Source organism: Rousettus aegyptiacus, unplaced genomic scaffold (genome assembly GCF_014176215.1).
Source record: "Rousettus aegyptiacus isolate mRouAeg1 unplaced genomic scaffold, mRouAeg1.p scaffold_m13_p_6, whole genome shotgun sequence".
NCBI lineage: Eukaryota > Metazoa > Chordata > Mammalia > Chiroptera > Pteropodidae > Rousettus > Rousettus aegyptiacus.
In genome coordinates this window covers 48,763,629-48,778,970 of record NW_023416309.1, presented here as the reverse complement: position 1 = coordinate 48,778,970, position 15,342 = coordinate 48,763,629, and the positions used below count along the sequence as shown (strand labels likewise).

The 15,342-nt window shown below is 49.6% G+C and overlaps 2 protein-coding genes across 7 annotated transcripts in view; one reads left to right on the top strand and one right to left on the bottom strand.

Annotated features, from left to right (window-relative positions):
• LOC107511706 (nebulin related anchoring protein) overlaps positions 1 to 10,046 on the top strand; it is a 67,180-nt gene extending 57,134 nt beyond the window's left edge. For all 6 annotated transcript variants that reach the window (XM_016146349.2, XM_016146350.2, XM_016146348.2 and 3 more), the window contains 7 exons: positions 766 to 870; positions 1,697 to 1,795; positions 3,101 to 3,205; positions 6,544 to 6,651; positions 7,925 to 8,236; positions 8,971 to 9,102; positions 9,670 to 10,046. In XM_016146349.2, coding sequence (XP_016001835.2) covers positions 766 to 870; positions 1,697 to 1,795; positions 3,101 to 3,205; positions 6,544 to 6,651; positions 7,925 to 8,236; positions 8,971 to 9,102; positions 9,670 to 9,774 — 966 coding nt within the window. In that variant the 3' untranslated portion in view covers positions 9,775 to 10,046. The remainder of the gene's footprint in view (positions 1 to 765; positions 871 to 1,696; positions 1,796 to 3,100; positions 3,206 to 6,543; positions 6,652 to 7,924; positions 8,237 to 8,970; positions 9,103 to 9,669) is intronic.
• HABP2 (hyaluronan binding protein 2) overlaps positions 9,162 to 15,342 on the bottom strand; it is a 33,003-nt gene continuing 26,822 nt past the window's right edge. The window contains exons 11-13 of the mRNA XM_016146352.2: positions 14,578 to 14,712; positions 12,859 to 13,004; positions 9,162 to 10,528 (exon numbers count right to left, since the gene is read on the bottom strand). Of these exons, the coding sequence (XP_016001838.2) occupies positions 10,364 to 10,528; positions 12,859 to 13,004; positions 14,578 to 14,712 (446 nt within the window). The 3' untranslated portion in view covers positions 9,162 to 10,363. The remainder of the gene's footprint in view (positions 10,529 to 12,858; positions 13,005 to 14,577; positions 14,713 to 15,342) is intronic.

Genomic DNA, 15,342 nt, shown 5'->3' with positions numbered 1-15,342 from the left:
TTAAGCAGCACTTATGATTTTCTCCCGTGAATGATGTTGTAGTTTTTCATCTTCTGAGTCCTTAAAATGAGAAAAATGGATAAGGCTTAGCCCATTTTTGCGATGTAAGCAAATCACGAGTAACAGTGGGAGGGAGTAAACTGAGGCACAGAAAGATTAAAATGGCTTACACTATTTATTAGCTGATTGTATTTAAGTTTATTCCAGTTTTTAGAGTCCTGCTAGAATTGTCCTCCCCACCCCCACTCACTGCCACGAGGGGAAAAAAAATCGAATTCACAGAGTGGTTTCTGCCCGAGGGCTCCTCAGGTGTTTTCTTAAGAACATAGTGGCTGTGACCTTCGGGCATCACAGAGAGGAACTGAGTCATATTTTGGTACAGTGATTTGCTCTGAGTCACAGCAGGTCTGATCCAGAGCTCAGAGCACATTTATCAACTGAGCATGTAAATGTTTCGATTTCGGCCGCTGGTTGGTCACCTCACCACCCGGATGTGCTTGGGCTGTGGCACATCTCAGCTCCTCCTATAAGTAAGTGGCCAGTCCCCTCCGCTTCCGGTCCTGCCAGTTCACTGGTGTGGCCTTCTCGTATCTTACCTATGCTCCATTATTTAATTCCTGGCAGAATGCACAAATCCAAACAATTCGACGTAACGCAGAATGCGCTCCCGATGAAGACGATGAAATGTCATGATGGAATGTTATTACGAATGCCCCAATGGGTTAGATGCTCTCCTGATAAAAGCCAATGCTTTTCTTCCTGCAGTTGCGCTACAGGTCAGACCTGATGGGCATGAAAGGGGCAGGATGGCTGGCGCTGAGTTCCCCGCAGATAGAGAGTGCCAAGAAAGCTGGAGAACTCATCAGTGAGGTACCCTCAAACCGACTCGACCACTAATGCAACCTAGCACTCCCTGCCTTCTGAAGAGGGAATCTGCTTCGGGGGCGGAGGTCCCAAGAGGGCCCCAATGGCCACTGGATTCCCAGTGTTTTGGGGGTCATTAACCAAATCCCAAAATGGAACAAGATTTCTCTTCAAATGAATTCACTTGCTGAGACGTGAAAGACAGGTTCCAGATGGGCAGTGAAAGATGGAAGAAGATGCTTTAGAAGATCCTCAATAGATACATTATGTACATTTATGATCTAAACCCATGATTTTCATGGGGGCGAGGCACAGTCTTTGCTACCCACCTACTGAATGTACTCAGAATGTCCGGCATCCAGGGGTTCTCTGACTCCAGATGGGGTTGAACAGTGCACAGTGATACTTACATTAACTGAACTCCCGCAGCTGGGGGGTTCTCGCCCTGGGATTCTCTCGAGGGCGGCACTGTCTTCTTCAATTTCTTAAAAACAGAACTTGCTTGGACAGGGTCCCGGCCGGGCCACATTGATGCTGAATCCTGCCCACTACTGAATTCCTTGTGACAAGATCTGGTATTTTGCAGCCCCCACCCCCCGCCCCCCGCTTTTTTTTTTTTTTTTCAGGAGAGTAAATACACATAGAATGTTCCTTATCCCAGAGGCAGCTTGGGTCTCTTCCGTATTCTTGTTACGTGCCCACCAAGAGGAGAGACTTGTTTTCCAACAATGTCATTGTCATGTTTAGTATTAAGTAGGTGGGGTGCAGCTGCATCCCAAAAAAATACACCGTGTTCGACTGTTTTGTGGGAACCTTTGTCTTCCTCTTCCAGACCAAATACCGTAAAAAACCAGACAGTATCAAGTTCACCTCGGTGGTCGACTCTCCGGACCTAATTCATGCCAAGAACAGCTACGTGCACTGCAATGAGGTGGGTGTTTTCTCGTCACTCGTCCCAGGCACGCGGTGGCAGGTAGAGCTACTCAGTGGCCAGTGCTTAAGAACCTGGGCTCTAATTAGGATAGATGTGAGTGCAAACCTTGTGTCTACTACCTGGGCGGTCTTGAGCCAGTAACTTAATCGCTTCTAATCTCTGTCCTCTTGTTGGAAAGGAGGGTAAGGATCGCAACCATTTCAAAAGATTAAGTGAATTAAGTGAGGATTAAATAAATAAAAGCACTTGCTTTTAGCATGTATCTGGGACATAGTAAGTACTCAATAAATGCCTCTTATTATGGCTCGATTCATAATAATAACAATAGCAAGTATTACTGACAACTCTTTCCCAGACACTGGATCAAATACATCTTAATTGTTGATAGATGGTAATGGAATTTTAAGCTTAACATAACCCAGTTAGAGGAAAAAAAAAAAAAAAGAACAGCTATATTAAAAGCTTCTTTCTGCTTTACTCTCTGTATGACTTAGCCCCATTTCCTCTCTCCTGTATTTATTTCAAAGAATAGGAAGTGAAATATTTTTTTCTCTGGAATTGTCAAAGGGTTTATCTCTGCACACACACAATGACAAAGCTGACCATCCTCATGCAGAGTCCAAATGCTGTGCCGACCAGCTCACATTTCGAGAGCCCAAACTGAATTTGAGAAAGGATCGCAATATTAAATATTAAACTTTCCTCTCTAAAAATAGATAAGACTCAAAAACTTACTGAAAGTGTCTGCAATTCTTAGATCACTGCTCTGAAAATAAGCAACTAAGTTAAAGCTCGAGTTTTAAAATCGTGTCTTCCTGGGACCCAGGTGGACTTCGAAAACTTTAATTTTCTGAACGCATATTAAGCTATTTTATTTAAAAAGATTAATTAGCTGTTGTGTCTTCTTAATGTTAAATAACAAAGGCACTGAGGCATCTCGTTATTGGTAAAAAGCTTGAACACTGCTCAGTTGCAAAGATTCTCTGAAGTATCCACACTCCTTATACTGTTTGTAAAGCACACAAATATGGCCAATCAGGAGCTTGGTTTGTGGAGCAGATCTTGATGACTATTTTAAACAGGGTCTGTTTAGAAGCAGCCACCCAGCCTGGCTCTGGCCACGTGGGCCCTCCGTCAGATGGTGGGCTCTGGAGGGGTGCTCTCCACATGCAGGCTGGGCTCTGCCCCTGTGGGCCAGGTGGGCACTAGAGCGGGAGGGGCAGGAGAGGGATCAGCCTGCTCCACACCTGTGCTTTCGGCAAGCGTAGTTCTCCGCTGACCGTGAGTCTGTCTTACCCGCAGCGCCTGTACAGGTCGGGGGACGCGGAATCCCTGCACAGATACACCCTGATCCCCGACCACCCCGATTTCGCCAGAGCCCGCCTCAATGCTCTGCACCTGAGCGATGTAAGTGAACCGCAGTTCCTGGGGGTGTGCCTGTTCCTGTCAGATTATCTGTGCCCAAACTGGATGTTATTTGTTAATAAAAAAAAAAAAGTCTTGGGAAGTAGAACTTGGAACAGAAGGAACACTGGAGAGAAAGAGTGGGGCAAGCTGCATGTAGGATTTTGAGTCGCTTTCCTTGCTGGGCCTCAGTTTCCTCAGCTGTGAAGTGGGGGTGGAGCTGGGCTGCCGATGCCCGTTTTTCCTTCTGCTTGTGGACAAAGCTGCAGAGAGCTCAGTGGGGCGCCGGGTCACACTCACAGGGGTGGCCCCGGCCCTGGCAGGTGTAGACGCCTGCTCTGTTTGTTTCTGGGACACCCCTCCTTAGCCATTCAGAGTGTCTCTCTCTCACCCATAGTTTGGAAAGACACTGCATTCGTGGCCCATTGGGTCCGAATACAGTTTGCTCCTTTGTGCTTTGGGCTGTAGCCTCCAACACTTCGGTGTCCCTTGGGTGTGTGCCCTTTGCATGCATAACCAAGATGCAGTTTCCTAAACCCAGGCTTGTTGTTAGCAGGGGTTGGAGGCCCCTGGTTGTAATAGAATAGGCGGCAGCTCGGCCAGCAAAGCTGTGATCCCGGGATAACAGGTAGCACGGGCGGCGGGATCAAAAAACACCGTCAGATCAGAATAACACAGGCTGAGTGTGTCAGCCTGGGGCTGCGTGGGGCCTCCCAGAGCCTGCCATTCTTCCCTCCCTGGCCCGGCCATTGTGTCCTGGGGCTCCATGCAGATCAACAGCTGCTACCGTTCACCCCAGAGGTGGCTGCCTCGCAGGGGTTGGCGAGAGGCGCCTTCTAGTTAGCGTGTGTATTAGTTTGTTGCGTTTGTAAAGCCCTGTGGGATCCCACGCGGTGAATGCGATGGTGCTTTGTAAATATGAGTTATTATGACCATTTGAGGCTTTTGAGAGACGAGCGATGGATAATTTTAGAACAGTAGCTCTGGTGGGCTGACCTCCATCTGGGGGAAGCGGGACCTCCCCCTTGGCAGAACTCGGACAAAACATCCGTCTCATTAATGCTTCGAGCATGGGGGAAGGCCAGGCCTCCATGTGAGAAACTATTGGATGCCCACACAGCCCTGGAAACTGGGATAAAACTGCCAGCCCGTGTGGGGCCCACCTTAAGCAAGACAGCCATTCCGGGCTGGTGACAGAAGCATCTTTCCTCTCACGAGGGACACCAGTCTGTAGAGTCCCGGAGCTGAAATTAGCCACCAGGGCATGCGGACGTGGAGAACTCATGAACCCCTTTTGAAAGAGCACTTCTTCAGGGGCGTGGAGAAGAGGCATGATTGGATCAAGTGCTGCGTGAGAAGGATGTGGAGGGAAAGTGACCTTCCTGGGCAAAGAAAGCCATTGAGATGTGTAAGGCAGCCGAAATAACTAAAAATCAAATGACTCTAATGTGTGAGGATGAGGACAAAACTGTGCCCACTGTGATAAAGAAGAGGAATGCCCAGGGTTCCAAATCAAAGAGCCTGCAGAATCTAAAGGCTCCCAGTGGCAAGGCAAAAACCTCCACAGAATAAAAAACTCAGGGAGGAAGTGATGACAATCACGCAAATAGTATACAGGGAGAAGTGACCAAGACAAAGGGAGCCAGTGCCGTGGTGAGAACCCCAATTTGGGCCACGCTCTCTAGTTGACCTCAGCTAAAGAAACTTGGAAGCTGGGGTACACTGGACGCCGAAGTGGGGTGACGTTGGAGTTTGGTGCTGGGTAAAGTTTGGCGACATCGTCTCGTCCAGCTCTGGTGTGGAGGCTCTTGTTAGGAAGGCAACGACGGTCCCTGATCTCCAGGGAATGAACGATAAGGGATTGACTCTGTTTGCTGCTCTAGCGTATGTGGATCCCCAAAACAGGACGCACGGGGCTAAAGGGGATGGTCGATCTCTCGTTTTCTGAATGTTCCTCCCCTTCTACGTGGCTCTCAATAGTGACCAGTAAATCTAATCTCAATAGTGACTAGTAAAGCTAATCATTTGGGCCCTGTTTAAGATTCCTCAATTAGGTCATTACTCCAACGATTATTGGTTCCGTATTTTAAGGTCCTTGAACATAGTAGATATTTGGCTTCTGGTTCGTGGTGTTGGATGTTGGAGTTACAGGTGATGATACAGGTGAGGGGGGCAGCAGGACACAAAAGTGACAAGATCTACCGTGCTTGGCCCAAGCGCTTTGTGATCCCTTCTAGTTCCAGGCCCAGTTAGTTGTAGGGTAGGTGAGGCTTTTATCTTTTTATCTGCCACTGCTACTTTGCTTAATCCTCCCCCCCCCCCGCCCCAGTCCTCTGTAGAGCAGAGCCCTAGCCTTGACCTCCCTTTCTAAGTGACAAAAGTAAGGTTCTTAAGGGCGCCCTGACCTGCTATGGCTCACTGAAAGCGTGAGCAACCGACGTGACCTGGGGCTGTCACTTTGTCATCTGCTGGCGATGTGCCTCTCCTGCTGTCTCCCTTCTCTGTGGCTGAATAAAGGACAGATCCTCCAGTGGGACCTCCAGATGACTCCTTTCATGGAGCCATTCCATTATCTTGAAAAAAAAAAAAATTAGCTACATAAAGGCATGGGAGATTTTGATGCCTCTGTCGGTATGTGGGTCTGCCTGAGGTCTAAGAGGATGTGATTACAGACTCCCGGAGGGTGTGCGAGAACAACTTGAAAAGGGAAAAAGTGAAAGCGGAAGATGTGAAATACGTGGGTCAGGAACTCGGTCAGGTTCTTGACGTTCAATTTAACTTAGATGAAGGCTCTTCCCTCACTCGGCGCAGGCACCCGGGGTGCATATGGGAGGCGGTGTGGTTCCTAGCGATGGGGTAACACGGCACCGACGGTAGCCAGGAGGCCCCCAGGAAGTCAGTGGAGCTAACGAACACATGGGGACCAGGACCCAAGGAACAGTATTTTAAGTGTGTAGGAAGAAATAGAGCTTATGAACTTTGAGTTCTGGCATCTAGAAGCTGCCAACCTGAGGCACTGGAAGTAAACGCAAACACAGGAAGGGGCGGGACGGGGGCCTCAGGTACCAACGGGATGTGGCAATCGGGCCAGACCCACAGACCCCAAAACCCACAAGGGCAGGGCGTAACGCTCAGATTGGGCTTAGTGCTGAAGCCCTTGGTGGCCAGCCCCACCGATCCCGGAGCTGGGGAGGTCCCCAGGATGGACATGGGGCCGTGAGTCCTGCCATTCTGGGTACCAACCAAGCAGAGGGTTTAGGAACTGCTCCCACTGAGATCCAACGACATGGCAGACATGGGGCGAACCCCTGCTCACTCGTTCCTTTGTTTTTCTTACCTAGAAAGTCTACAAAAACTCTTGGGAACAGACCCGGGCTGGTGGCTATGACTTCCGGTTGGATGCCATCCCATTCCAGACTGCACGGGCGTCCAGGGAGATCGCCAGTGACGTAAGAGATCGTGCACCCTCTCTCCTCCTATCGCTGATAGGTTTGACTCTGGTTTCCCCACTTCTGCTGAAAGGCAAAGCACCAGGAACCAAAACTGAACAAGTGTCTCAAATGAAAGAAAAAAATAGGTTTTCTTTTCTAGATTCTCAGCCAGAAGTATGGAATTAGGGAAGGTCGCTATTTCCTGCTCCCTTTCTTTTAAAAGAGTCACTCTTAAAAACTGGTATATGTGTACCTAGAAATCAATTAACATGTTGATTTGTTGATCTTCAATAATGGACTCTTTTAGCTGAACTGCAGTGGGAAAGGGTAGAAATAGTTTGAGTTTTTCCCCTAGATTGACTTGAGTTCAGATTGTAGCTCAGTCAACTTAGGAATTGGCTCTGTGGTCTTGGGCAAGTTGCTTAAATTCTCTGAACTCAAATGTCTACATCTACGAAATAAGGATCTAATACTTATATCCCAGGATTGAGGTAGGAATGAAAACAAAATGGTTTTCCGTGTCGTGCACATAGCAGATGTTCAGCACATGGCAGCTGTTATTATGGAAGCGGAAGGCATCTTTGACTAGCTCTGTGAGCATTCACAAATGGCTCGCTACTGGTCCACAATGAATTGAGCACAGAAATCAAGAGCAAGCACTTGGAAACATTTTTAGCAGTTGGACATTGTGACATCCAAGTGTGTGACCGGTGCATTTATCTCATTGAGCGGTGGGGAAGCCAGCTGGGTGTTTTCAAATGCACGTGGTACTACTATGTACCAGTTTCATGCAGTAAGGTCACATATTGGATTTTAATGGATCGGAAGTTTAAAAAGCAAAACAAAGTGAATCCATTTCTTCACTATCAATGGTTTGAGGTGCACTGGACTGGGTTCCTGAAAGCTGAAAAGAATCAAGGGAACAGTGGCTGCTGAAAGAATGGCCGCACTTCTCTTCCTGTTGGATTATGAGTTACAGCAGCAATAATACCAGCAGCCACCACTCAGCGCCGGCCATGAAGCTAACCCCCCATCTCACCGAATCTTCTCAGTGGAGTGGGGGTTCATGATCCCATTTTATCAGGTGGGGAAACTGAGACTTAGAGAGACTTGGTAACTGGCCCAAGACCACACTGTTAGAAGGTAGCAGGGGGAGATACGGATGCCAGGTCTACTTGAATCCAAAGCTGTGCCCTTAAACCCATTGTTGAACTTCCTGCTGAGCATCTGTGGGCTGGCTCCAGGGGGAGAAGTGGGCGCCCTGACCCATCTCTGCTCTTCTGACCTGCAGTTCCGGTACAAAGAGGCCTTCCTGCGGGACCGGGGCCTGCAGATCGGGTTCCGCAGCATCGATGATGACCCAAGGATGAGACATTTCCTCAGCGTTGGCAAACTCCAGAGTGACAATGAGTACAGGAAGGACTTTGCTAAGAGTCGGTCCCAGTTCCACAGCCGAGTAGACCAGCCTGGCTTTCTCCAGGCCAAGAGGAGCCAGCAGCTGGCCAGCGACGTGTGCTACAGGCAACCCCTGCCCCAGCCCACCTGCGACCCGGAGCAGCTGGGCCTGAAGCATGCTCAGAAGGCCCACCAGCTGCAGAGTGATGTAAGCTGCCCTCACCCGCCTGGCTGAGGCCCTTCGGTGCCTCTTCAAAAGAGATGGTCATCATCTCACATTCATGTCACCTCTGGGAGGAGCCAGGCTGAGAGAGAATCCAGGACACCTAATACTTCAGTTTTAGAGGAAATAATAACAATGCCTGCTATTTATCAAGTTCTTGCCGTGGGCCAGGCTCTGTGCCAAATGCTTTCCAGGCATTGTGCCTGCCATGTGGCCCTCACAACAACCCCATTATTGCCCCCATTTTACAGATGAGGAACATGAGGCTTAGAGAGGTTAAGTAACTTTCTCAAGGTCACACAGCTAATGAGTGGCAGACTTGGGATATGAACCCCATCCGATCTGAGCCCATGCTCTTAGTAGTTACTTCACCCAGCCCTAGACTTTTCTCTCTGGGAGGAAACTGAAGCCCAAAGAAGGGGGATGACCAAGGCCACAGAGCGAGTTAAGGTAGGAGCTCAGACTGGAACCAGGTCTCCCCACCCACCACCCCCATTGCTGCTGCCATCACTTGAAGGGAAAGATGCATGTTGGTAACATGCTGGCCCAGCTCACAGCACACTGGGTCTTCAGTGTCAGGGGGCTCTTAGCTAAAGTGAATTCCTGGCTTTTGTAACAACAGTCTCCATATCACAGCCCCCTTTGAGCCTGTGCATCCTGTGGCCAAAGTACCCCCGACCCCGCTGACACATCCATCTTGCTTCTCCCCATCCCCCAAGGTCAAGTACAAATCAGACTTGAACCTGACCAGAGGTATTGGCTGGACCCCTCCTGGCTCTTACAAAGTGGAAATGGCTCGGCGGGCTGCAGAACTGGCCAACGCAAGGAGCCGGGGTCTCCAGGGCGCTTGCGTAAGTAGCAAGCTGCAAACCTGCCGCGGCTTGCAGGGACACGAGGAGAGGCAAACTCATTGTTTCTTTGCAAACTTTATTTTTTGGCCAAAGATCAGGTGGCTTTAAAGAAGTGTGAAAGGCAACTCGAGCAAGGTACCTAATTTCCTGGGTCTGAGATGACCAGGCAGATGGCACCCAGGTTAAACTTCCTGCAGGGTTTTTTTCTGAAGTCACAGCCATTAGTTCGGCAGAAACGAACCTGCCAGGGCTGCATCAATTCCGGGGCTGTCTGCCTGCTCATTACACTCTCAGAAAGGGTCAGGGACTTGCTGGCTACAGCAGTCTGCGTTTTGAACCCTACTTTGTTCGGGAGAAAGATGCCACATCTAAATGAGAGATTGGCTTTGCTTCCTTCTCATTCTTTCCTTGAGGATCCTTTTTCTAGGTGGGGAGGGTGGGGAGGAGGGGCAAGGAAGGGGAGAGTGAACACTTTATAAATGCTCCTGGGCATCTTAGACAGCTCGTCTTTGGGGGAGCAGGGTGGGGCTTCGTTTTGGCTCAGGGAGGAATGTTTGATTTCTGCAGGGGGGTCCAGCGATTCTGAAGACTGGAGATAATCAGAGGGAGGATGTGAACCCAGATGCCACTGAGATTCTGCACGTCAAAAGGAGGAAGGCTCTGCTGTTGTGAGCAAGCGGTGTCCACCCAGGATTCCCGGGGGAAAAGCTGGACAGGAAATTTGCACACCAGAGACGTGCTCGGACAGCTTTGGCTTGGGTGAGCTGTACAAACGGCACACCAGCTCCGGCTTGTCCCTCGATCTGCCTTTATTAAATAACAGCTCCATGAAAGCAGATGGAGAATGTTGTATTTTTGGTTTTCTATCTAATACCTCGAAGTGGATGACTGGTTCTGTGGCGTACCTTGGGTGTCCGGGATGAGGAATAAAGATATTCATTAACGCTGGGCATTCTGAAATCCCACGTTTGCAAATGTCTGAGCTGGAGGCAGTCAATGAATACTTATTTTTCTAGAAGATACAATTGTTTGAAGGGAAGCAAACATAATATCATTTCTTGGGTGACTCCGGAGGGAGCCTGATGAAATGGCAGAGATGCTGGTCCAGGATTCCCCAGGCTGGGCAGCCGCTGTCTGCTCTTAGAGCACGGACACTTCGCTGCATGGTCTCCTGGAGGCTCCAATGGAGTCCACTGCTGCCCATGAAGCCTCTCCTCATCCAGGTGCTAAGGCAGATGGGCTCTAGAGTTTGGAATACACCTTAGAAGCTAGACTCCCTTTGGATGGTGGTTTTGATCCAATTCAGGAATTTGGTAACTTGGGTGTAGACCCCTGGCTTCTTCCCACATTCCAGGCCCCAGCTCACTATCCCGTAGACGTAGGAGGTGCCATTCTTCTCGCAGGTCAGAGGGCCTCCAGAGTCACCCTAAGGGAAAAGGACGTGTGAGTTCAGCTTTATGAATCAAAATACATTCGGAGGTACCCCCACCTCCTACGAGGGGACGCCGGAGGGTGACGGGGTGGGCTGCTCTGGAAAGATCTCTCCCTGTGACTCGTGTGATGCAAGGCTCAGAAGGGAGAGAAGCAAATGCCGACCTAGGTCCCTGAGTCAGAGCTTAGTGTCACGGTCACACGGCTCCTTCCCGACTCTGTCGTGACGCTTGCTAACACAGGCATTACTCCTGGGAGTTCTCAGGGGCCCTCGGCCGCTCATTCCTGCAGGAACCTGGGGTAGGGGTGGGGGGTACCCTAGTTGGATGCAGTCCTTCGGGGACCCACACAACACACACAGGGTGGGGAGGGCGAGGCTTGGAGGCAGCGTGGCTCAGACATTCGGCATGGTCTATGAGGTTAGTTCTTTTGGGTTCCGCATCGGGTCTACGCCCTGCGAGCCAGCTGGGCCTCAGTTTCTCACATCGCGAACCGTGAATAGCAGTAGAGCTGCCGTCCTCCTCCCGGGGCTCTTGTGAGGATGATGTTTGTAGAGCACATAGGGCAGTACCCGGTTCACACTCAGCCCCCAATTAAAATGGCGAGGACGATGGCGTGAGGAGAGCAGTGAGGAAGGCAGCTCTCAACCACACACGACTGCATACGCTCTACGGGTGACAGGATTTTGAACGAGCTCTCTCTTTAACCTCAGCCATTGCCCCTCTGAGCTTACGGACATGTTATTTCCGTTTTATAGATTAGGCCCCTGAGAGTGGAGAATTATTCAGGTGCAACGGACTGAATGTCTGTGTCCCTACAACATTTGTACTTTGGAGCCTAACCCCCAATGTGATGGTAATTGGAGGTGGAGCCTTCGGGAGGTGATTGAGCCCCGGAGGTGGAGCCCTCCTGCGTGGGATTAGTGCCCTTACGGAAGGGACCTTCCAGGGTTACCTCTCTCCACCCCATGAGGACACAACAGGAAGACGACAGTCTGCAGCCCAAAGGGGGTTCTCGCCAGAACTGATCTCAGACTTCCAGCCTCCAGGACTCGGAGAAATCCGTTCCCATTATTTAAGCCCCCAGTCCACAGGAATTCATTGCAGCAGCCTGAGATGGCTAAGCCAAAGGTCATAAAGTGAAGGACAGAACCAGGTTCCACACCCACAACTGCGTTCCGAAGCCTGCAAGGGAAGCCCTCGAATCCCTGGGGGATTGAGGAAGCTGCTCTCTTACGCATCTTCCAGGGCATCTGACACATTGCGCCCATCTGCCCATGCCTCTCCTTTGAGTAGGTGGGTATTAGTGGCCCCTCGGGAAGGGACAGAGGGTCAGAGTAGAGCCACGACATGGAGGAAGTGGCCGCGATTTCCTATCCCAAAGGGGGCTCACGGCCAGCACATTATTGTTGGGTCCCTTTGCAGGGAGAAGTTAGAATTTGAATGTGGCTGTGCCGGGGTTCCCAGTTGGGCGGTTTATGAGGACAATAAGCAAGAAATTCTAAATCGAGGTGTTTCTTGGAGTTGGAGGAGGACATTTCCTGTGTAATGTGACCTCTACAAGGAGAGAGACTATGGGGAATGGGTTTTGACATGGGGCAAGGGCCTGAGGTCACTTCAGCACCAACAGATAAAGCCACTACTGCCTCCCTCTCCAGCAGCCTCTGAGTCATCACAGACCTCAGCTGCTTGGGGTTCCCTAAAGTCCAAGACTGTGGACAATGTCACACTGGCCCTGTGTTGGCTGTGGCCACAGAGGACTCACTCAGAGAGCCTTAGACTGCTAGGGCTAAATCCCAATGATCAGTTAGTTAACATTGTAAATTCTCTGGGCCTCTCACTTTTCCCTTAGAGCCACTGGTCTTCTGGATAGTTCCCTGCCGCCCAGCACTGAGGCCACAAGCACCATCTTCACCTTTAAAACAGTGGAGCAAAGTCTGGGGTGTCCCACAGACCACCGTTGTCCAAATTCCTGCTCTTCCACTTACCACCCATGTGCCATCGGCCAATATGGCACACCCACAAATAATGTCAAGTCTTGATCATGTGTCTGTCAAAAGATGACATCGACACCCCCTTGACTAGAGTGTCATGAGAATGAAATTTGGCAATGCAGGGAAAGTGACCACTGTGGTGACTATGCTGAGTGATCCTGGATTGATGTGGGTTCAGCTCTGGCGGGGGACAGTTACGCCTGCCTGTGCCTGTGCTTTAAGGCAGGGGGGCCTCTGAATCTGCTGCCCAGCCCAGGACTCTTAGGGGCTTCTGTGCCCAGTGTAAGGTCCCGCCAGCCCCTCCTTCCCCAAGTGCCAGTGGCATCTCTGACCTGGCAGGAGTCTTGTCCAGGCTTCTGAAGGTTTCCCGCACAGATCATGCTCTCATCGATCGTGTGGTCGTAGAGCCGGCGGGAGTTGCACACGGTGTTGGAGATCAACTTGACTTTGGCATCTAGGAGCTGGCGGGACCCTTCCCCTGTGGGACAGAGAAAAGAGGTCACCACAGTGGGGACCAGGATGGCACCCACCCCACCAGAAGTCAGCAGAGGGAAGAAGAGGGCCACGAGCTCTGAGCTCAGGAAGGAAGAGCTTTTCCAGGAGATGGGCAGGGAAGCCTCATTTTCCAAGGCCGTTGGCTCTTTGCCCGCAGCCTTCCCCATGACTTTGCCCATGGCTTTCTGAACTTTTGACGCTGTGCTGTCACAAAGGGGCAGAATCATTTATTCCCTTCTCTGTCTCCTCAACTAGACCATGAGGTTGGGAGGGCAGGAAGGGTGCCTTAGAACATTTTTAAATTTCTCACACTGGTACACAGGAGATTTTTAATGATAGCTGAATATCCCTGCCTGATCGTCTAGATCAACGGTCCCCAACCTTTTTTGGCACCAGGGACTGGTGCTCCTCTGAGAATCTAATGCCTGATGATCTGAGGTGGGGCTGAGGCCATGATGCTAGTGCTGGGGAGCAGCTGCAGATACAGATGAGCTTCACTCCCTTGCTCCCCACTCATCTCCTGCTGTGTGGCCCAGTGCCTAACAGGCTAAGGACTAGTACTAGTCTGCAGGCCAAGGGTTGGGGACCCCTGATCTAGATCACCTGCTTTCAAGAGGAGACATTTCCTCTCTTAAAGAACTTCTCTTCTGCTTAATCTGTTCTGGTCCGTATGCTGATATTAAAAAGTTTAGATGGACTTTAATGAACATAGCTACAGAAAGGGTTCTGGTTAACCCTAAATCCAAACACTTCTTTCCTCCGAGCCCTGTGACAAATTTTTATAATGCATTTCACTTTCTTTTTGAATACAGGCCTACTTTAAAGTGATTCTTGCTTTCCATTCTTAAAGACAAGATTTGTGGCGAAGAGAAATCCATTTCGAATATTTGAGAAAGATTTAAAATACACTTCTGAGTTTCATATATTAAAGGATATAATCTAATCAGTACTATGAGGAAAGTAACCCTTTGGTTATTTTTGAAGATAAGACCAAATCCTAGAGACAAATCAATAGCTCAATTTAACAAAACTTTATAGGAGCAACCCGATCAAAGCTCCGTGGGAGAAGCAAAGGTAAATGAGGCCAGACCCCTGCCCTCCAGGGGTTGACGTAAGGAACATCTCTACAGAATTCTGTCACCTGATATGATTCCAAACCTAGGAGATAAGTATGGTTATTGGAAAACTAAAACTCAACTGTCCAAGAGACGAAGCCAAGAAACTAACATATCTGACCCCAAAATGTATCTTTTTTCCAATTTATCCTCTTTCTAACCTACCTAGGGAAGGAGAAAGGTCTTCGTGGATAAAGGATCAACGCTTGACAAAAGCCAAGGATTCAGGGGTAGGAGCCAGGAACAGATGGAGAGCAAGGAACACTCCTTGGAGGTGATGAGATGTAACTAGATCTTGAGAGATAAGGCAATCTCTCTCTTTCGAGAACACACTTTGAGTATAACACTAATTTCAAGTTCAGGAGAGCACTTGAGTTTGATCCTTTTTTCCTCATTGAAGTAACTCACCTGAGTCTCAGGAGAATGCATGGCCAGACTCACCTGTTTCTGTAACACCCCAGCCAGAGATGTAACATTCAGTCCCAGAGGGAAAGAGATCATCAGGTAAACATATGGTCTTCACATATTTGGATTCCAGGGCACAGTGCCCATTCACTGGTTTTAGCTTGAGCAAAGCTAAGTAGAGAGAGAAAGGAGAAATGGGTGATGGTACCCTCTTTATCAAAGAAGCATCAGCTTCAGCTTGATCAGAAGGTGATCAGAGCAAAGCCCCACCCCCAATGCCTGGAAAACTTCTTCCTCTGCCATTTTATTCTTTTAACTTCCACCTGGGGAGGAGTAACACTTCGGGTCGAGAGTAATATCAAGAAATAATAGCTGAGTTTGAAATCATTTCTAATCCATTTTAAAAAAAATAAGCCTCAAGGGGGGGGGGAAGATATTAAGGAAGGAGAGAGAGCGAGAGGTACTGTGAATGGAGAAATAGGGTGCAGAACAGAGCAGAAAGCAGCTTAGGTATGTCACTGCCTACCAGGGGTGAGACGTGCATGGGGACATGCACACATCGTGTTCATATGGACGTCATGTCGCTCGACACACAGGAAGCTGAACGTTACATGCCAGTGCTCCCATTTGATAAAAGAGCAACCTGAAGCTAAGCGAGGTGAAGCTGGCTAGTGAGTGGCGGAGCTGGAGTTCGACAAGGCTGGGCTCTCTCCACACGTTCCTAGCCAGCATCTCTCCCTCTCAGTTTGAGAGCTGGTGCATATTTACCCACAACACTGGGATTTAAGAACTAAAAAGCTC